At 35.6% G+C, this 23,567-nt stretch overlaps 1 protein-coding gene across 1 annotated transcript; it reads left to right on the top strand.

The window, feature by feature from the left end:
- Window positions 1–797: 797 nt before the first annotated feature.
- LOC121421650 (sorting nexin-19-like) lies at window positions 798–22,893 on the top strand. Its single transcript, XM_041616420.1, has 10 exons — window positions 798–2,644; window positions 3,181–3,370; window positions 4,031–4,181; window positions 6,985–7,082; window positions 7,793–7,915; window positions 8,840–9,130; window positions 11,879–12,207; window positions 14,155–14,342; window positions 18,929–19,016; window positions 19,652–22,893. The coding sequence occupies exons 1-10, from the start codon at window positions 888–890 to the stop codon at window positions 19,746–19,748; spliced, it is 3,312 nt and encodes a 1,103-aa protein (XP_041472354.1). The 5' UTR covers window positions 798–887; the 3' UTR covers window positions 19,749–22,893.
- The last annotated feature ends 674 nt before the right edge of the window (window positions 22,894–23,567 follow it).

The raw sequence follows: 23,567 nt of genomic DNA, 5'->3' as shown, positions 1-23,567 counted from the left end.
TATTTCTTTTCCTTTTCCCACTTCCCTTTTTTTTAAATTTCTCATCCCTTCTTAATTCTTCTTCTAGTTGCGCCACCGAAGGAGGGGGTGGGGAATCGGCTACCTGACACTGGATCTACCTATACACAGTACATATACATTGGCATAAAATGTAGAACAGAAGTTCGAATGTTGCTCAATGTCCTTTTACATGGCGCCAAAGCCCCGGCCCCCGGCCATTGCACCTTTCCCCCAATAAGCCCGCTATATTTGCTTTTGCATGTGCAGATAATATATTTTGATCAGGTGCAATCAGAATAAGGCCTATATATTCATGTAAAACGCAAAAGTCATCCCATGCAACAGATTTATGTTTTGTATTATCCACATAATTACCGTTTCAGGTCATACACATTCCTATAACATAGGTGATGAATTTAGTGGGGAAAGTGCACCATTGGCGGCGGAAGCCCAAAAATGTAGGGGGCCCACCTGAAATTTTTGGATGGACACAGGGAAATAATTTGACAAAAAAAAGGTTATCAAGGGAAATTTTAGGAGGGCCGGGATCGCGAAAAAATTTTGAAACGAAAAAAAAAGTGAATGGGGGGGGGCCGGGACGCAGGAAACAAAATTGACAAGCAAAAAAAAAATTAGGGGGGGGGGAACCTTCCCCCACCTCATATTTAGGGGGGGACAGGTCCCCCTCCCCGCTTCCGCCGCCTATGAAGTGCACGCATAAGGGGGGGGGGGATCAAGGATCTGAGGGAGAAAAGAGGATTTTTTTTTTCTTTTCTTTTTAGTTTGCACCATGGAGATGCAATACATATTGAGACCGACCATCGTCAGTGATGTTTGTGTATTTTCTGCTTCAATTATTCTCGATCAAACTGTCAAAATAATGCAGTATGGAGATTATCAGGCGAATCGTTGCACGAATGAAACTTCTGAGGAGATATATGATCAGCACAAATACAAGACAGCGCATGGTGGCTCTGATCTGCTGTGTATTTCTCGTTCATCTACTTGCTTTGACGTTTGGACAAACACTGATTTTTATGTGTGGGACTGCATTGGGGGTGTTCTGTGCTGTGAAGCTTCGGGAAAAGCCCTCTGTTGTTCAGTGGGAAAGTGTCATTCCTTTCCTTCCCCATGTTGCAAAAGACAGGGATCTTCTCCAAATCGACAGTGAAAAGGATAAAGGTGATGACAGAAATACAGTAAATGGAGCTTGTGAAGAGTTAAAAGAAACCATTCAGCCAATAAGAACAACTTTCCAAAATGAAATCAACAAATACGTTCGACTGATGTTGCGTGACTTTGTTGTTGAATGGTACAGGCTTTTAAGCGATGATGATCAGTTCTCTCACAATGTATTTCTACATTTCAAGGACATGATAAAGAACATCCAAAGTAGATTTCTCAAAATTGATCAAAGAACTTTTCTTTGCATTCTCCTTCGTGAGCTCCAAGCTCACATTGACATATATCGCAGACTACAAACAAGCCGATCTCGCTTGGCCAGTAAATCTAGTAAGCTAGGGCGGATCGCTAAGAAACACTCTGTTGTGTCCATTTATGAAACCTTTGCGACCCTCCATCCAGCATTGCAGAATGAAGATACTGAGAAAGATCACCTCTCGCAGTTATCTAATGCCTTGATTCTTTCCCTCTTGCCATCTGATGTGATTCACTGCGATACTCTAGTGTTCCTCTTGCAGGACATCCTTATCAACAATGTCCTGCAGCCTCTGGTAAATCTCATTTCGGAGCCAGACTTCTTAAATGAGGCATTCATTCTCCTGATGATAGATGAGCCACTGGGGGAGGGCAAGCAGAATTCATCTGAAAGTCTTGTGAAACAGGAACCAACACACACTACTGAAATCAAATGTGAAATTGAAAGCAAGTGTGATAAAGATCTCCAAGACAATAGACCTAGAATTGACATGGAAAGTCCTGATATTGCTGTATCGCCTAGTACTGCAGATTCTTGGGACTTGGGGCAAAATGCCAGTACTTCAACTCATGGACAGAACAGCTTACTGGATACAGAGGTCAATCTACAACATTCCCCTGATAACAGTGGAGATGAAAAGACAGAGGTTGAGAAGCCAACACCATCTCCATTTGAAGTCATTGAGCCTCAACAACAGTTCAGCTTTCCCATGCCAATGACGATGCTAGAGCCTAGTAAGGCCATTTCAAGGCAAGCAGATGAAAAGGCATCCAAAGAAGATGAACTAGATCAGACATTTGGAGAGCTGGATTTTCCAAACTTTGAACCAATTGTAAAAGTCAAATCTCATCGGCGGTCTGCCTCCACGGGTTCGAATGTCCTAGCCATTCAGACTCCAGTGTCACAATCGGTTGGGAGTTTCCATGACCATAAGGGAAATGATGCTTCTTTCCAGACACCCAGAAATGAAGGTATGAGGTCTTGCTTCAGTGCTGAGTGCCTTACAGAGTTAGAGGATTCTGTCTTGACTTCTCAAGGGACGCTACCTCACATGGGGCAATCATTCCAATCAGCGTCTTCTCTGAGCAGTTCATGTGAGATATCTTTCAGCTCTATGCAGGATGAGCCAGACACTGATGGACACCCAGTTAATGCAGAGGCAGATATTGGACTTGGTTCTCCCCAGAGGACTTCTCCTAGTCACAGGTACACAAGTATTAATTTTAAAGGCAAAATTTCCTTATCAAATGCCGCATGCATGTAGACTGCACACAAGATTTAGTCAGATACATTCCATTTATTGGTAATGTATCAGAGTGATGGGACCTTAATTGCAACAGCAGATCTGAAAAATTTTATGAATACATATACCCAAACTTGATAAATAAGTTGACTTGTTTTTAGTAATGCTCTGTAGATGTACATGTCAGTGTCACAGACCCTTATTATCACATAACATAAAAAATATCTGGACACCATTTCATAAAAGTTGGCAGCACTATTCCTTGTCAATTGCCAAAGTAATAACAAGAGACCAATCTTCCTCAACCAATCAACAATCTCAAATTCAGTCAGAGCTGACACTTGGTAGTATTGATGAAACACCCACAGATCTTCATTTTGAATAAAATTCATATATTCAGAGTACAAGTCATAATTTCTGTTCTCACATTATATGTAGATTGCAAAAAACTGGTGAAATTAACAAAATTATAATTGGCCTAATTTGAATGAATTTTCAGGTATCCCCTCATCAGAAGTGAAACGGCTCCAGAGCTGCTTCATCCTGCACCAGATATCCTGGACGACAGCAATGGTAGTGAAATACCCTTAGAATGGGCCACATGGAGAGTTATCAACCTGAACATTCCTACTACCAGCTGGCTAGGTGATCCCAAAGGAAAGAAACCTGTTGTCTACTTCATCATTAAAGTAAGACAATTTGTCATAGAGATCAATACTTGGTGGCTGTTTCATTAAAACTGTAAGTTAAGAGTGACTTTAAGTTGACTGGTGATTCTTTCTTATGTGCTGAATAATCACCGATGAACATTTAATGGTGAATATCACTCACCACAAGAAAGGATCACCAGTCATTCTTAAAGTCACTATTAACTTATGAACAGCTTAATGAAACCGCTACCAGGTGTAGTAACTATCTAAAAAATGAGTTCAAATGGAATTCAGTAAAATGACTATAGTCCAAGTGTTGGTCTGTATGTGAATAAGAAGTATGTATTAAATATTCATGGATGAAAATTCATAATTGCTGAGAAAATGCAAAATAAGCATGGTATTCTAGCTAGAAAGGGTCCATTTCCAAGAAATGATATTACATTGTCCCACCTGTGTTTTTCTGTATTGGCAGTCTTCAGTGTGATTTTTTTTCAGCTTGGGTTTCACAATTTCATAAAGTTCGGTTCATGTAAATAAACCAGATCTTGATAAAGCTTGTAGTTCAGCAGACAGTACTTTATGAGACATCTTTAAAATCAAGACCAAGTGTTAGCATACCATCATACTATATAGATCTGGTACACATCTTTGAGTGTGAAGTATATTGTCAAGTTTTTTTCTTTTGTATATTTGCAGTATGATCTATTGAAGAAGCCTACATTGTCTGATGAAATGAAACCAGCGTACAGTAGCAAGGATGAGATGGAAGTCCGGAGGCGTTACAGGGAGTTTGTTAATCTGCACACTAGAATTACAAACAGTCATCATCTCAGGAGGAATATGACTGGTGAGTTCACTTTGTTTGGATTTTATCACATGGTTGATTATTATCTGTACAAGACACAAACCAGTTCTTAGATAGTCATGAATTGACATAAAATGATGAATTGAAAAAAACTAGAATTTAATTCGTCATGCGGACGAATTAGGTGGTCTGTCATGATTTGTTCAGTGTCGGCTGATGTATGAAATAAATCATTTAGATATCATTGATAATCTTGATCGTAGACATCCTAAGAATAAGTTTTGACCATTGCTAAATGTGATTATTGATGTGGTGATGACAATCGTCAGACATACATCTTCAAACAGATACATACAAGATAGATGATTATATATATAGATGGATGGAGTGATGGATGGAGCGATGGATGGATCAAGTGATCGATTGAGAGATAAATGATAGGTGGTTATATTAATAAAACATAGATAGACAGACAGACATATAGATAGATAGATAAATAGATAGCTAGATAGATAGATAGAGACAAATAGATTGATATAGATAGATAGCCAGACAGACATACATATAGAAAGATAGATAGAGACAGGCAGACAGATTGATGGATATATAGAACGATAGATAGATATACATATCTAAACAGATAGATATGTTATATTAGACAGAGAGAGAGAGATAGATAGACAGATACATATACAAAGTAGGTAGATAGATAGACATATATATGGATAGATAGATTTATAACAGATAGCGGATGGACGGATATGATTAGATAGATATAATACGAAAAAAGTAATTATAATCTGTTTTATTTTGCAATATTTTAGCTATTAATTATTAGAATTGTTATAATTGATCGTGCGCAAGATAGTAAAAAAAAAAAAATCATGTCCACCCGCGGACTCGAACCCCTGCCTGCATGATTGAATGAGATGCAAGTCTGACGCCTAACCGATTGAGCTAGCATATTTCCCATAGACTTTACACGTAAGCAAATTTGAGAATTACAATTCCAATTTTGCAAGCGAAATACGGGCATGATCCCGGCATCTGATCAAAAAATGGAGGGCACATTTCCGAAAGCTTAGAATCTCAGCTACAACATACTAAAAGCTCAGGGAAACCCGACTAGAAAAAATGGAGATATGGCTCACGAAATAGAGGAATGTCGAATCTAGTTTTGAGAAAAAGTCATGTCCCATAGAGATTACACGCAAAATGAGGAAAAATGACATGCCTCTTTTCATCGCTGTTTTACGCAATGATGCGTTTCTCAAAACGAAAATTCATGTTCATTCACGAGAAAGAGTACATTCTAAACTACAACATATCAAAATCTGGGAGAAAAACAATCCATATTTCAGAAGTTACAACCAAATTTGCATAAATTTGATGACGTCATTTTTGAAAAAAGGAATTTTTTAGTTTAGGCGCCATTTTGATGACGTCATGATATAATATAGGGACAATGGTGACATGAAATCAAATCTACAACTCATACTCTATCGATATATGAAAAAAAAATTGGGGGTCAATGGACTATTTAAAGAGCTACAGTGAATTTTCAATAGGCATGTTTTTGCCCATATATGGCCTATAGTGAGAGCTCGCGCGCACACGTGCTGCAAACTTCAACGGGTGTTAATTTCGTCATTAATGGTCGTAGAAGGTTGATCAAGGTATCAAATTGTTCAAAATTTTATTATCAATCCATAGATGTAAAAAAACGGTGTTTCTGCGTTGCGTTAAGGCGTTACGCGCGGAAGCGTGCGCGCAAAATTTTGAAATGCTTAGAATGACCTGAAACGTACTCTACTTTGGTCAAAAAGTGATTTTGAGCATTTTCAAATTTTGAAATGACCTTTGATGACATGACCTGATGACCCTTGACCTGAAGTTGATGTGATGATAATTTGATTGATTTTTGATAATTGATAATGGAGATATGATTGATAATGTGATTTTACAAAATGGCGCCTAGATGACGTCATCATGACCTAGTGACCTTGAAAAGCTTCTTTGCACGTGTCCATGACAGATCCTATAGATGACATGAAATTCAATGAAATTGACCAAGTCCATTTTGAGATAACTTGGCGACAAGAAAATCCGTAAAAATAAATAAATAAATAAAAAGAAAATTCTGACGAAATTAAGAGGTGATCTGTCATAGACAGACCACCTAAAAATCATGAATCAGAAAACCAGGTCCATGATCCTATCGGTCCCATTTCAGCAGTTGCTTCAACCAAGCCCCATCCATTTGAGTAATACAATATTCATGGTTACCTCATGGAGTTACTGCTACCAATAGGCATCTTTGAGCTCAAATAATACCACCAAAGAAATCTAAGTGATTTTTTTGTGTGTTGATTAAACTTAGTTTCATCTGATGTTCAATGGTTTACTGATCATTAGTGACATGTTTAAGTGGAAACCATAATCATGTGCCCAGTCTATCTAAAGCACTGAAAAGCTGAGAAGATATAAAATAAAACTCAACTTTGCGACATTTATTTTAGTTTATCTTCAGCAACTGATTTTTTTTGCTTGCTAAAAGAAATTATTAAATATAGATAGTTGAATCAGCTAAGTAACGAAAATTGATTAACATCAAAGAGATCCTCAACAGAGCAACTGAAGAAAACTGATTGATGAATCAAATTATTTTAAGGATATGAATCTCATTGGATTTATTCCCATTAATACTGCAAAAGTTTGCATCTGATTTCAATATCATGTTGTTAATTCAAGTTCATTTATAAGAACATTATAAACATAATGTGCATCAAATGTTAAATCTTTACGCAAAATTATTATATGTTACTGTTGATTTTTTGTTGATCAGGCATTGGAAGCATTCCTAAGCAGTCAATGTTGCCAATCAGTAGGCTAAGCCCTGCCATGGAGGAGCAGAAGAGATCCTCATTGGAAACATACCTCAAGGTAAACTTAGTACTTACTAACATGAAATATTGTCAGAATGTTAAAAAATCCTTTGGAAGCATTTTTTAACTTGGATATTTTGAAAATCTTTTTGACTTCGCAAAAGTGATTTGTGTTTGCTGAGTATCTATTGAAGACTGAAGCCTAGCTCACTACAATTACCACAGGGCCCATCACAGCCACTTGACTATACCCATGTGCTGAGCTTTCATTCAAAACCCAAGCCTAGCTCAACAGACTGACCTCAGGGCCCAATAAGACCACCTGATTACATCCATAACCACCCCTATAATATAAATCTTCAAATAGAGACCATCAGATGTTGATAATAATACTAAGTACTTCTATTACTTCTAAAAAAAAATGTTATTACTACATGTACTTTAACTATGACAACTACTACTCCTACTCCTAACTCATCCTCTTCGCCCTTCTCCTCCCCTTCCTCCTCTTACTACTACTATTTCTGCTACTACTACTACTTCTATTACTACTACTACTACTACTACTACTACTACTACTACTTCTACTACTTCTACTATTGCTGCTGCTACTACTACCACCACTACTGTTATGCTACTACTACTGATATATTACTACTGTAAACTAATACTTCTACTGTGTACTATGTATACTACAACTTGTACTTCTACTATGTATACTACAACATGATGTCTAATTTTACATGTATCTTGTTTTCACTTTCACAGCAATTATTGAGTCGTCCTGTCATTCACAATAGTAGAGAGATGGCTGAGTTCTTGGCCATCGATGGAGATGGTCATATAGAGTTTGTGAAGAAAACTACCAGTAAACCTCTAAGAATCGATAAGGTAAGCATTTACACAAACATAACCAAGTTCAGGGGGGGGGACATTTTCATGGAACAAATTGTCAGCGATTTTCATTGACTGTTGTAAGCTACTGCAAATCATTGGATCTGATTGGCTGAGAGCAAATAAGTCTGTGAAATTCACTGACACAACATTTTGTGAAGTGCTCACCAGGGGAATATTTCATTAACACTTGTTTTCTGACAAGTTGTCAGATTTGAACTTTCCTTGAATTTGATTGGCTGAGAAGCACTGCTACTGTGGTATATAGAACAGGACTTGTCTGATAAAATGTATGACAAGATTTTCATGGTACCTTTCCCCAGAGCGAATCACATAAAGAATTGCTTTTCCGATCAATAATAACTATGTATTGCCAACAACCCAAAAATATCAATTCAAAGTTGTTTTCGAAGTACGATGTGCAGTCATTCAAGCATCATTGTTTTGACAATTTTCTTGTGTTCCTTTCTGTTTCCAGACTGATAATGTGTAGTTATCCTTTATGAAGAGTTATGACATTAATAGATTCCAATACACAACAAAAAATCTGTACAAAATTTGCTGTTTTGCTTTTAGTGTGTTCGGGCCACCAAAACAAAACTTTTTTATTAAAAGTGTATCCTTTGTGGAAAAAGGGCGAGAAAAGGCGCCACGGCCAAATTAAATTAAAACAAGCATTATTTAATGGTCATATTAAAGATAAAGTAAAAAATGGATGGACATCACTGTCATGACGAGGGGTGCTAACAGCCATAGCCACCAATTTGAAATCTGCTAATCTAGGCCTCTTATTACTTAGTAGTAGTAGTAGTAGAAGTAGTAGTAGCAGTAGTAGTAGTAGTAGTAGCAATAGGAGCAGCAGCAGCTGCAGTAGTAGTAATACAATCATCAAATGGCTACCATCACTGTTTTTCTCTACAGCTTCTGATCAATCAGGTATCAGGCATCGTTGGTACTATAAAAACCATCCTCCCTGAACGACCAGTGATGATGCGGCCCTTCCAACCACAGCCACCAACAGCTTCCTCATTGGTAACCTCTGCACGTGTGGACCCACCAAAGCAAATGATGCAGTCATATGAACAGAGTGGGCCAATGACAGAAGAGACTGAGGTATCAAGACAGCATCTGGAAGGAGAGGACCAACTGGATCTTGGTGTAGCAGTTGATGCATCAAGGATCAGACTCTTTGGCTTGGATGATTTAAAAGAGGTCAGATTTAGTTACTATAGATACTGAGGAGTGTTTCACATGACTTAAGAGTCACACTTAAATGCTGATGGGTAAAATAATGGGAGAGTCAAAAGGGCCCTAAGCTTTCGATCCTAGCAGAATATACGTCGGAGGCAAAATGATTTTTGTCATTTTTCATCGGAAGCAAAATTATTTTTGTCATTTTGCCTTCGACGAAGATTCTGCTAGGATCGAAAGCTTAGGCCCCTTTTGACTCTCTAATTTACTCTGTTGGCTCTCTTTTTTTAGATAAGCAATTTTCAGCAGCTTCTTTTTGCCATGGGTAAAATAATGATAATAATATAGTCAGTTCTTGTATAGCGCATAACACATTATGAATGTGGCTAAATTTCTTGTTGAAGGAAATCACGCCATGGCTGGGATTTGAACCCACGGCCCTGTTTCAAAGTCCGGAGACTAATCCACTGGGCCACACAACACTCCATATGACATATAAAGCACAATTTTAATGATTAATGCACAGTAGTGAGTGTTCTCAGTGTATGATCTGACTAATGCTGTCATGCCTTTTATAAAGCATGCAACTAGGCATTTAAAGGGGAATCCAGCCTTGGCCATAAAATGTTGTGTTGGGAAGGAGAAAAATAAATCAAACAGAATGGTGAAAGTTTGAAAGAAATTGGACAAGTAATAAGAAAGTTGTAGCTGCTTTAAAACTGAGATCACTAATACTATGTAGATTTCAAATTGGCAACTGGTTAAGTAAATTATGACAAGGGGCAAGGACAACTTTCCCATAGGCCATGTACTTTATTATCAGGGATTTGTGGTTTTCTCCTAAGTACCCATTCCCCTGGGGCAGTAATCTAAATATAACCCATGAAGTATATTGTTTTATGTCCTCATGAAAGAAAAATATAATTTGAAACAAAACTTTTGGGAAAAATGACATTTTAGCCATAATATGTATTGGAGTACATGGAAGAGTAGTCCTTGCCTTACATCACTATGACATCCCATATGCGGCCAATTTGAAATCTCCATGGGTATAGTGATTACCAATATTTACAACTTATAAAAATTCATATCTTTTTGTTTGTCCAATATTGTTCAAACTTTCACCTATCAACTTGTCTGATTTTTCTTTTCCAGATAAAAACAAGTTTTTATTTGGGTTGGATTCCCCTTTAAGTGTGACTCTCAGTCGTACTTCAATCTCAGTGAAACACCCCCCAGATCTTCTATTTTAATATGTGACCTGCCACCCCAAAACCAGTCATAAGCTGCCAAAGAGTGAATTTGAGATTTTCATTAAGCTTTAAAAAAAAGCATATCCTGAGCCGAGAAATGCTAACTTTTCAATTGATACCCACTCAAACTATGTGATTGAATGTTGCAGAAATTGAGTGAGAGAATATGGAGAAAACAAGGTTTGAAGTTTTGGATTCATTCAAGCGTGAGATGTACACACTACTGTGTGATCTCGGTGAAACATCCAAGCAGTCTGGAAAAAATGATGTCAAAGATACTCTTGTATTTCATCTTCATAAAATTTCAAATTTTGACAGTATGAAGAAAAAGAATTACCATTTCAGATAAACACATTTTCAAGTGTTTACTTTTTGAAGACCAAATTACTGTTTGGACTATTTTCAGAGGTTTTTCTCTGGCAACTTGGTGGTTTTGGGACGTCTGGTCGCAATTGCATATTCATTATTTTAATTGGTAGTATGCCTTAAGTTAAAATGGCTTTTTCTCATATGATGAAGGAATAACTTGATCAACTAGATCAACTTCGAACTTTTCAAATTACCATGTTTTAGGTAGTGATCGAATTAGTTTCATGATATCAAGCTCAGATGGAAACATATTAGTTCATAGAGGTCATTCTATACCTAGAATTTGAGTTGTAGAGATAACTAAAGAACAAAATGATGGACCAATTTCAAGCTCATGTATGCATAATGGGGTGAAAGTGATCTGAAAAATACAAAATCGATTTGGGTTTTCTCATGTTTACTGAAGAACCATTGAATAACTTCAAACTTTCTTCCTGTATGCATATAATTGATCAGATTTTATGGTCATGGTTCAAAGGTCATTAAGGTCAATCATAGAAGAAGCTCATTCTCACAATAACTTAATATGTGTAGCTCCAAGAAACAACAAACTTCCTCCTGTATGCCTAAAGGAGGGTTCCATGATGTGCTCCGGCAAACAATGCTCTGCAGTATCAAAATTCCAACTACTGATGAAATGACCAACTTCAACCCTTGATTTAACATTATACCCTATTCAAAACCTAACGTAAAACCCTATTGCAACCCTAGCCTTAACTCTATATCTTATACGAAATACATCTTGGAGCGATTGTTGCCGGAGCAAATGATGTTGGAGGGGGGGATGGAGAGATATAAATACTAACACCTCTTTACATAGTTTGTCATAGACTTGCAGATACAAATGAAAATTTGATTGTATCTTCTGTAATGTTGTATGATTCTATACCGGGGTATATCGAAATTATTTGAAATTTTAGAAAGTACCGGTATGTGTGTATTTTAGATCTCAACGTGGGAAAGGCATCATCTTCTACCTGATGCAGTCATTTTCTCTTTATGTTTTACATGTATTTTGAAGCTATAGGTTGAGAAGGGTAGAGCTTCTGAACATCTGAACTTGAAAGTATAGCTTTTGCATTTTGAATGTAAATATGAATAAGAAGGGACAAAATTCTGAAGTCTTTGATATTTTCTTAAAAATTAGTCCCATGTACAACAGGCCATGAAGTTCCTGATCAGCGAGAAACACTCCCAGTTCAGCCAACATGCACCATCAGGCAATGATCCACCCAGAGAATACAGCAAGGTGCTTCTTGGGCCCAGGTCAGAAGGCGATGGTTCAGATGCTCCCAATGAACCCCATCACGAAGGGTCAAAGCTCAAGAAGGATCAAGAGAGGTCAGAGGTCAATGTGGAGGTTTATGACGCTATCTTTGGGGTAATAAGTGAAGCTCTTCTGAATCAGCAGAGTTTTATCCTGGACAAGGACCTACGGGGGACCCTGAAGATTCTCATAGGAGACCTGATTGATAAGTGAGTTCGATCTATTGGATTCCTAAAATGATTTATAATAAAAATTTATGTAAAGGTCAAGTCCACACCAATGACAGGTTGATATGAGAAAAATAAAAAATTGAAAATGAAAGAAGCGTAGCAATGGAAATCTTTTTTTATGTATTTGCTGTAAAACAAGAAAGCGTGTTGTCAAACACTTTTGTAATTATGCTGCATTTATTGTAAGGGCACTTCGGATTTCGGGTAAAGAGGCCTTAGGCACTACATATGTAAGCAAGTATAATTATTTGTCTAGAATGAGAACGAATTGAGTAAAACAGCGTGCAAATATATGTTTATTCTGTCAAACCACAAATGCTATTGCCTAATGTTCCTCTTAATGCATAACAAGTAAATTGACATGAATTGAAGCAGATGTGATTTAAAGATAAAAGATAGTAGTTGCAGCAAATAATTATTTAATTAGAAAGTCTTTAAAATCAAGGTTAATCGTCACCATATTATCATATATCTAGATCTAGTGCATTATAGTAAACTTATCTTTGTGAAATCGTGAAGTCAAAACTGATAATTCTGATGATCACTAACACAGAAAAGCATATGTGGGACAGTGTATTAACATTAGCTCGGAAGAATACCCGATATTTGATGGAATTCTGTGCTTATTTTGATCATTTCTTGGCAATTACCGGTACACATTTCCTTCCAGAGCCACTTGGCACATATTTTTAACATACATACAAACACTTATTGGATTCTGTTCGAACTCATTGTCTCACCTGCGAAGCAGAGTGAGACTATAGGCGCCGCTTTTCCGACGGCGGCGGCGGCGGGGGCGTCAACATCAAATCTTAACCTGAGGTTAAGTTTTTGAAATGACGTCATAACTTAGAAAGTATATGGACCTAGTTAATAAAACTTGGCCATAAGGTTAATCAAGTATTACTGAACATCCTATTAGAGTTTCATGTCACATGACCAAGGTCAAAGGTCATTTAGGGTCAATGAACTTAGACCATGTTGGAGGGATCAACATCGAAATCTTAACCTGAGGTTAAGTTTTTGAAATGTCATCATAACTTAGAAAATATATGGACCTAGTTCATGAAACTTGGACATAAGGTTAATCAAGTATCACTAAACATCCTGCACGAGTTTCACGTCACATGACCAAGGTCAAAGGTCATTTAGGGTCAATGAACTTTGGCCGAATTGCGGATATCTGTTGAATTCCCATCATAACTTTGAAAGTTTATGGATCTGATTCATGAAACTTGTACATAATAGTAATCAAGCATCACTGAACATTTTGTGCAAGTTTCAGGTCTCATGATTAAGGTCAAAGGTCATTTAGGGTCAATGAACTTTGGCCGAATTGGGGGTATCTGTTGAATTACCATCATAACTTTGAAAGTTTATTGGTCTAGTTCATTAAACTTGGATATTATAGTAATCAAGTATCTCTGAACATCCTGTGCATGTTTCAGGTCACATGACCAAGGTCAAAGGTCAATGTACTTTGGCCGAACTGGGTGTATCTGTTGAATTACCATCATAACTTTGAAAGTTTATGGATCTGATTCATGAAACTTGTACATAAGAGTAATCAAGTATCACTGAACATCCTGTGCGAGTTTCAGGTCACATGATCAAGGTCACAGGTCATGTAAGGTCAATGAACTTTGGCCATGTTGGGGTTTTTTGTTGAATAACCATCATATCTCTGTAAGTTTATTGGTCTAGTTCATAAAAAGTGGACATAAGAGTAACCATGTATCACTGAACATCTTGTGCGAGTTAGAGTAGTATTCAAAGTCAGCACTGCTGCTATATTGAACTGCATGGTGCAGGTGAGACGGCCAGAGGCATTCCACTTGTTTTGATATCGTTACCACAACTGGTATATTTACAGGTAACTTTAATTCAAGTTCAATATATAACTTGACTTGTTACTCTCTGTTGTAGATGGTTATTACAGGAGGTGGAGCTATTATTCACAGAGGCTCAGTGGGGTTACTACCTGTCACTACTACGTGATCTTCTGTGGCCTGGTGATGTATTTCATCCAAAGGAACGAGAAACTAAGACACCGGATGAGATCAATCAAACAAAGGCAGATGCACTCCATGAGCTTACTCATAATCCTGCTGCAGGTTAGTCTGGAATTTTCATTTCATTTCCATTTCAATTAATTTCATTTTATCTGATTCCTTTCCATTTTATTTTATTTCATCCATTTTCAATTTCACTTTCATTTGATTTAATTTTTGTGTGTTCATTTTCATTTGTTTTCAGTTTTATTTCATCCATTTTCCAATTCACTTTCATTTTAGATTGAATTTTCACTTTCATATTTTTGTTTCCAGTTTCATCTTCATTCTTATTTTCATTTTCATCTTAACCTTCATTTTCATCTTCAATTACATCTTTATTTTCATTTAAATTTGTTTTTCTCATCTTGGTTTTGCTTAGTAGGACCTATGACTGTATCTGTTTATGTTAATACAGATAGGAACTCATATTGTATTGTATACATGTATAGGGCATAGGCTGAAAGCCACAGCTGATTTAGCTGCCATCTACAGAGGAAAATCTACACGTATGCTTATCGTTGTAGTTATATGTGCTTAAATTTTCCGTTCAAATTCATGTTCTGTTTATTCGTTCTATGTGGCCTTCTGCAGCTGTTGCCTGAAGTTTCTTTGGTGCTCCTTATTTGTTTAACCTCAATTGATTATGTAGTCTTGCTTCACCTGGAAATATTCATTTTTCAGTCTTGTTTTACTTGGCATGAGTAGTTTTCCATTTAGTGATGTCAGTGACTTTGATTTGAACCTTCTTTTTCAATTACAGCAAAATGCTGGCAGTTTTTCGATTTCTGACGAACAATATGAACAAAATATTTCTGACACTATGAACAACAACGTAGAAGAATTTGAATATACTTTTGATGTCAATGACAAATCCTTTGTTAAATCTCAATACTACACCCAGAACCAATTTGTCAACAATTTAAAGTCAGCTGGAAAGAATGACTTGAACCTTTTGCATCTTAACATCCGCAGTGCAAATAAAAATTTCGAACAACTGAGCTTATTATTAGATAATACTAAAGTAGATTCTTTTGTTATTGGCCTGACCGAAACCTGGTTTACGGATGCTCCTCACACTATACATTCCTTGTCTCAGCATAACCTTATATTTAATAATAGAGTAAATAGGCGAGGTGGTGGAGTAGCACTGTACGTTCCAATACACCTGCATTACATTGTACTTCATGACTTAAATCTTATGAATGAAACGATGGAGACGGTTTTTATCGAAATAACATTATCCAAAAGAAAAAACGTAGTTATAGGTACAGTTTATCGTCCACCTTCTTCCGATCATAATACGTTTCTAAATGAATTACAACAACTGCTTTCTAATCCTTTGCTTCAAAATAAACATTGCTTTTTGATGGGCGATTTTAATGTTGACCTCTTAAAATGCAGAGAGGATAATTTCTCTCAAGATTTTCTAAACACTTTATTATCATTTTCATTTATTCCGTTGATTACCAGACCCACTAGATTTTCTTCTCATTCAGGAACTTTAATTGACAATATTTTTTCAAACGTTGAGAGAGAAATTGATTCTGGTGTCATTCTGTCTGACATCTCTGACCATTTTCTTATTTTCGCTAGGATACCATCTCTCTTTGATAACAACTCATACTCTTCTCATGTAAAAATGGTTAGGAAAATTACCCCTGAAAAGATTGCCAAACTCAAGGATAAGCTAAGTTCACTCAAATGGAACGAAGTATTAGTTACAAACGATGTTAACGAATCATATGATAATTTCATGACTATCCTTCTCGATTCTTTTAATGAATGTATCCCTCTTGTAAAATATAAACCAAACAACAAACGGACACCACGAAACCCCTGGGTTAGTAAATCACTTTTAAGATCTATCAATAGAAAAAATAACCTTTACTACAAGTATCGTGCAAACCCGTCAGATGCTGCTCGTGAAAAATACGTCAAATATAAAAACACCTTGACAACTCTTTTGAGATCTGAAAAAAAGAAATTTTATTGTTCTAAATTTGCAGCGAGTTCAAATAATATAAAAGATACATGGAAAGTAATCAATGATGTCTTAAATAAGAAAAAAGATCGCAATACTATAAAACATGTGAAGATCAACAATTCAGTTATTAATGATAATTTTGATATAGCTATGAACTTTAATAATTATTTCTCAGGCATTGGTCCAAATCTTGCCAACGAAATACCACACACAGATAAAACCTTTGAATGCTTTCTAAAGAACCAAAACCCACATTCACTATTTTTTATTCCAACCGATGCTAATGAAATCATAAAGATAGTAAAAGAACTTAAAAGTAAAAAAAGTCCAGGCTATGATGAAATAAGTAATGACTTGTTAAAAGATATCATTAACGAAATTGTTATTCCTTTAGAACACGTCATGAATTTATCTCTTGTTAATGGTATAGTTCCCGACCGAATGAAAATTGCGAAGGTAGTTCCTATCTACAAAAAGGGAGATCCGTCCGATATAAGTAATTATAGACCTATATCTCTCTTATCTTCTATTTCCAAAGTCTTAGAAAAAATTATATACAATCGTACAATAAAATTTGTGAGGAGTTTTGGTCTTTTATCAGAATCACAATTTGGCTTTAGGCAAAAGCATTCAACAACACATGCAATCTTATATTTCATTAATCATATAGCGACTGCTGTTGACGACCACCTTCACACTCTTGGTATCTTTCTGGACCTCTCCAAGGCCTTTGACACCATTGACCATGAAATCTTATTGTCTAAACTATCACATTATGGAATTAGGGGGAAGGCCTTGGAGTGGTACAGAAGTTATCTTACTGTCTCCATAAACAATTCTAATTCCGATTATAATGACATGATTTGCGGAGTACCCCAGGGTTCGCTTTTGGGGCCATTATTATTCATTCTATATATCAACGATTTTCAGGATTCATCAAAGGCCTTGTCTTTCATATTATATGCAGATGACACCAGTGTTTTCTTTTCACATAAAAATCCTGATACTCTTGTAAACATAGTAAATACTGAACTCAGATGTATTCATGAATGGATCTGTTGTAACAAAATTTCTTTAAATGTTGCAAAGACCCAGTGCATGCTTTTTAGTAATTCAATCACAGCTCTACCCAGGAACGTCTTTCTTAATAATATTTTAATCGATATTGTCGATTCAACGAAATTTCTTGGTCTATATATAGATAACAAATTTTCATGGAAGCCGCACATTACGTATTTATCAAAACTTTTATCTAGAAATGTTGGCGTCATAAACAAACTAAAAACTTTTTTGCCTCCAAACGTTTTATCAAATTTGTATAATACCCTTATTCTTTCTTACTTAAATTATGGGATATTAGCTTGGGGCAGTTCCTCTAGAAATCAGTTGGATAGACTACTACTTACACAGAAAAGAATAATGAGAATCATTTGTCATAAACACAGATTAGCTCACTCAGATCAATTGTTCTTCTCCAATAAAGTTTTAAAAATACAGGATTTGTACTCTCTTCGCCTGGGCTGCTTTATGTTTCAGTTAAACCAAGGAGAGCTGCCAACTTCCTTAAGTTTACTGTTTTTAAGAAACGAGATTTTGCACAGCTACCCCACCAGATTATCGTCATCTTTCCATCTTCCGAAGCTCAGAACTTTTTACAAACAGAAGACTATTGTTTATACTGGTCCCCATTTTTGGAATTCTCTAGATGAATCTTTAAAACTGACACCAAGCTTATTTTCGTTCAAACATAAGCTTAAGACTACACTGATAAATAACTATAATGTTACACTATGATTTTCCTGCAGGAGGCTGTTCATTGTCCCATGTTTGTGCTTGAGTTGTTCTGATGTACTTGTCCCGTTTAGTGTAGTCTTGTATCGTCCCGTCTAGTTTGTATCTTTTTATACCATTTTCATTAATTAATGATACTGTAATATTATTTTGGGGAACCTGAATTACAAGCTCCGCTTTCCAAGGTTTCCCCCACAATATACAGCTAGCATTTAAGTTAAAACTGAACTTTCTAAAATTCAATTATACATTATATCTGTGTACTGGACCTTTGTGAACTATTTCAATATTTCTAATTGTTAATTTATTCTATACTCACATTTCTGTTGTAAAATAATTATCTTTGCTGTTATTGTGGAAATAAACGAAATGAAAATGAAATGAAATTGTGTTCTATGAATATTTTCTGTTAATGAATGTTACCAATGGTAGACAGATCCATACTTGCTCATGAAATCAGGTACAACTATAGCAGCTTTGATCAATACAGATGAGGTAACAACCGGTAGAAAACAACCGTCATTGTGGTTGGTTTAGCAAGTGTGCGCCTAACAGGCTGTGTGAAATGCTATGAATCCAGTGACCGGGTAATAATAATTGTGATGCGCTTTGAGCAGTCATGTATTGATAAAGCGCTATATAAATAAAATTATTATTATTATTGATATCATTATTAGATATGTACCTGGCATGAATTTATTCATTCAAATGTTTCCGTGCTTTACAGGCCTTGATTGGCTAAAGCCAAGGTAATAATATCCAAGTGTCCTTGAAAGCATACACTGATGTTAATCGTAAGTGATATGCACTTAACAAGAACTGAGCATCAATATTATTATCATCACAATGCTCTTTTGTTGTTATTTTGTAGCTGTTCTGAGTGTTATTCTTGGAGAAGACCATCTTCGTGAAGGAATCTCACTGGTCCTGGACTCCTTGCAGGATCAAGCACTCAACAAGTAAGTTCCTAATTTATCTTCTGAAACAACACAACTATTTACAGATATTAATTTGACTGTTCATGAACAGCATTTCTGTTACTATCGTGTAAAAGAGAGCAAAGTGTAGCATGTTAATCGTTTTATTTCCAGTTACAAAAATTAAGTTTCATCATGGGGAGCGAGTTGACTCAGTCGGTAAAAATTTAACTTTTCTGAACCAAAGAGAATGGTTCGAGTCTTATGCAGGATGTAGGGGGTGATTGTTTCACTGTGCCCCCTCGTGTTTCATATAGCTTGCTACGTTACTCTGGAAAACACCCCATCCCTCGGATAGTACATTAAAATAGAGGCCTGTGTAGATACAGAGGAGAGTCTACATCTCTGCGTGTTAAGAATCCTCTGCATTATTTATTTAAAATTAAGGGAAACCCTGGTACCATCAGTTATATCAGGAGAAGAGGCCCACAGGTCATAGTGATTTAGTTTGCTTTTGGCCTATCTGGCACATATGACAACAAATGAATAATAATAATAAGTACATCAACAACATTGATGATGATGATAATGAAATATAATTATGGAAAGCAAATTTTACTGATTTTGTATATAGTGATCTGTATCACTCCCCCTCTCTCTTTTTGTCCTTTGTACAGGCATCTCCTATTCACTTTCTTAGATCATGCCATGGATCAGCTAGTACCAGAGATACATGATGCTAAGTTTCAAGACCTTTTAGCTGCTATGCCATGATCACCACATGAGTAAACTATCATCATTTCAATATCTTTTCTCATTTCTTTTTTTTTTGGGGGGGGAGGTTCCGTGTATTTTAAAAACTATTTCAAATAAAACATTCATATTATCTAGTACCTTGTATCAGAAACAAAGTCAATAAATTCTGCAATCAATTGCAAGTCTCTGATACATGGTTTGCTATAGATATATGAAAGATGGGGGCGTTGTGGTCTAGTGGTTACGACTCTCGTCTTTCATTCAGAGAGAAAAAATATCTCAAACATGAATTTGTACAAACAGTGAGAGGTTGTATGTGAGGGACCAATATAGCTTTCGAAGAGAGATTTCTGGGGAGAATTTCGTGAAGAATTTAGTCAATAATTTTCTTCTTTTTTTTTTACAAATCAAATAGGGTCTGACGTGCGCTCACAAAATGTTGCATAATTTTGAGCCCTGAACCCAGCATAGCAGATTAGCACCCAAATTTGCGCAAGACTATTTAAAAGAAAAAAAATCATGAAGCAGCTTGACACAAATTTATTGCAAAATAGTGTCAAAGGGCTCAATGCACATTATGCTATTAGGCTAATCTTATGTAACTGTGAATGTATGATTGAACATTTTGAGCACATACCAAAGATATACTTTGTGCCTGATATTTATTAACTTACAGGGTTTAGTATCATGTACAGTACACCTCGCGTTTGGTTTTATTCTGTTAACTACTGTAACATGTCATTCCCTTATATGCTTTCCACACGGACCATCAGGCTCCAGTAGCAGGCAACGGATCAAATGATTTGCTAGATGTGTTTACATTCCAAAGATTCCTACCACACATGAAATTCCATTGGAGTACCATTCAACCAGTTTTGTAATATTATTTTTACCTCATTCCAACACTAACTTGAAACATACCTCAATATGGTAGAGAATGTTGCTGCCATCAATGCCAGTCTAGTGTGGCTCATCTTCAGCACATTTGGCAAACACTAAATACCTTTTTTCTTCATTCATCATCCGTAGATAAGATATTCCTTTTTTTGGAGCATCTGAAAAGTGATGCAACTGGTAGTTAGTTACACTCCCAAAGTCATGTGGCTTATAACATCAGTTCATCTGAAAGTCCTCCATCTGATATAGTTCTGCATTTCAGAATGCCACTTAGCTTAAAGGCCAGTATAAATAATTGAATTTAAGATAAGTAATTTTACTCACATTATTTGGCTTATATCATGAAATGAAACAAAACAAAATACAACTTGTGGCAACACTAGTGAAATATACTAGTAAAATATTATGTAAAATTAGCAAGATGCTAGTTGGAAATAAGAACATTTCCTATTTTCAATATCTGACCATTAAAGGAAACTCTTCATCGAATCATAATACGTTGCAATGATTTAATGAGGAGAAAAAAAAGTTATTGAATATTTCATGTCATAGAATGCAAAGTAATAACGAGTGGGTGACATCATTTGTGCTCTCATTTGCATACCGACCAGGATGTGCATATAATAACTTATTTGTGAAAGTAAGTGAAATGTTAAAATATCTTAGTTTACAGAATCCCATTTTGATGAAATTTTCAGTTACGCTTGTTTGTTGATTTTTTTCCAAAACAACTCTTTGTTGGGGTGTTTTCCCTTTGAACATGAAAATAAAGTGTTATTTACATAGTTTCTTTACTCAATTAAATACACACAGTCACTATTGTGTCACAATTTGTATCTATTTCTTTGAAATAGAAATCATCTGGCACTATTCCATTCTTTACATTGAACATTAATGTGCAATTTTCTTTATTATTTTTCCTATACTCATGTGTTATTGGTGCAATCATTTTCCAAATTTCTTTTGGACTATTATGAAATTGCTTTTTCCATTTATTTTTTTTGCCTCTGAATGCATATTGGGGTCCTTTGTCAACCATACCACTGTGCTGATTTTCTTGATAAATTTAGACCATGTGTCATGTGAACTTCAAACTTCTCTCATGTATGCAGGCAGGCAGACCTTCAATTTAGATATTCCTGGCACCAGGTCAATTTGCCAGCATTAGAAGACAAATGTCTTTATTACAGCATAAATGGGGAATTTAAAAAAAAATTACACACAAATATCCAAGACCAACAGGAAGGGGCATTGAGGCCAATCAGTTGCGCATCCAAGTCCATGCACTTGTTGGTCTTGAACTTCATGTCTTGTTGATGCATTTAGACAGAAAAATTATCTTTTTAATCATCAGAGTATCAAGGTCAAAGTTAAGTTGTGTAAGGTTTTAATACTAATCTAGAGGTAAATATCATATATTGATTATATCCGACAATGGTGTATGCACAATTTCTGCTAGCATTTGAGAATCTATTAACTCTTCTTATCTTTTGTTATTTTCTGAATTTTTAGCCTTAATTTTATGCTTGAGGTATATTTATTGAACTTATAGGGAACATCTCATTAGTAAATATAGTGCTAGTACCATATCATTGTCCATTGCTTGTACAGGTAAATTTGTCTTAGTAAATTATTATCTGTTCGACTCTGGAAAAATTCAACTTAGAAATGGTACAACTCATGTTTTGTATATGAAATATTTATCTGATCATTTTATTAGATCATTCTAATTTTGATTATGAAAGTTAAAGAACTTGATTATAACCATTGTATTTATCCCATCTTTTGACTTTTTGATTTGGTAGGTGTTGATTTTGGGGCATTTATTTTTTCCCCTTAAGTTCACTTTTACAATCTTTAATATATTTTTTTTTATTTTGTATTTCACTGACCTTATTCAGAGCATGACATTACTTGATCTAATGATTCTAATCAAACAAAAAGTGTACAAAAAAAGAAAAATGAAGTCACCATTTTCCCAAATCTCATTACTTTGTCAATTCAAGGTATTGAAGTCTTTTGTTTTTTCCCCATTTTTTAAGGGTAAACCTATCTAAATGTTTACAAGAAATGTAATCAAGGATAGGAGATAGTAAGCATAGTATCATTTTTGGACCAAATTTGCCACATTGTATCCATGAATTAGCATTTTTACAATGGGTTGGCTATGATTGATTCATAAAAAAGAATGTTTAAAGGAGAATGAAACCTTTGGAACAAATAGGCTTGTGTAGAAACAGAAAAATCAAAGAATAAAAATGAAGAAAGTTTGAGAAAAATTAGACAAATGAGAAAGTTATGAGCATTTTAATATTGCAATCACTAATGCTATGGAGATCCTCCCATTGGCAATGCGACAAGGATGTGTGATGTCACTGATGAACAACTTTCCCTTTGGTGGACTATAAAATACCCTCAAAATGTCTCTTTTTTGCTTTTTTCTTATGATGATACAAACTCTCTTACCATGATGTATTCTTAAAAAATATGTATTACACGCCCTCATGTAGAAAGAACACATGATCTATGGATAGATGTGATAAAAGAGGCAATTCAAGTGAAATATATACTAAAGGAAAGGGGAGAGTTGTTCACAAGTGACATCACACATCTTTGTCGCATTGCCAATTTGCTATCTCCATAGCATTAGTGATCACAATATTCAAATGCTCATAACTTTCTCGTTATTTGTCCGATTTTTCTCAAACTTTTGTTGATCTGTTTCTTAGATTTTTTTGTTTTCACACAAGCTATCTTGTTCCAATGGTTTCATTCTCCTTTAACATCAGTTATCTTGAAGTGGCTTCTCATCCTGGTCATTTTGAAAAGAGAAAGATAGAAAGAAAAGTGAAGAAGAGAGAGAGTATAACATGAAAAAGAAAAGATATGGAAGGGAGATATTAAGGGGAAATAACGACCATCATGGATATTTTTTTCCTG

This window comes from Lytechinus variegatus, chromosome 1 (assembly GCF_018143015.1).
Source record: "Lytechinus variegatus isolate NC3 chromosome 1, Lvar_3.0, whole genome shotgun sequence".
Taxonomy (NCBI): domain Eukaryota; kingdom Metazoa; phylum Echinodermata; class Echinoidea; order Temnopleuroida; family Toxopneustidae; genus Lytechinus; species Lytechinus variegatus.
The sequence above is the reverse complement of the archived record's forward strand: the minus strand, read 5'-3'. Positions and strand labels throughout refer to the sequence as shown.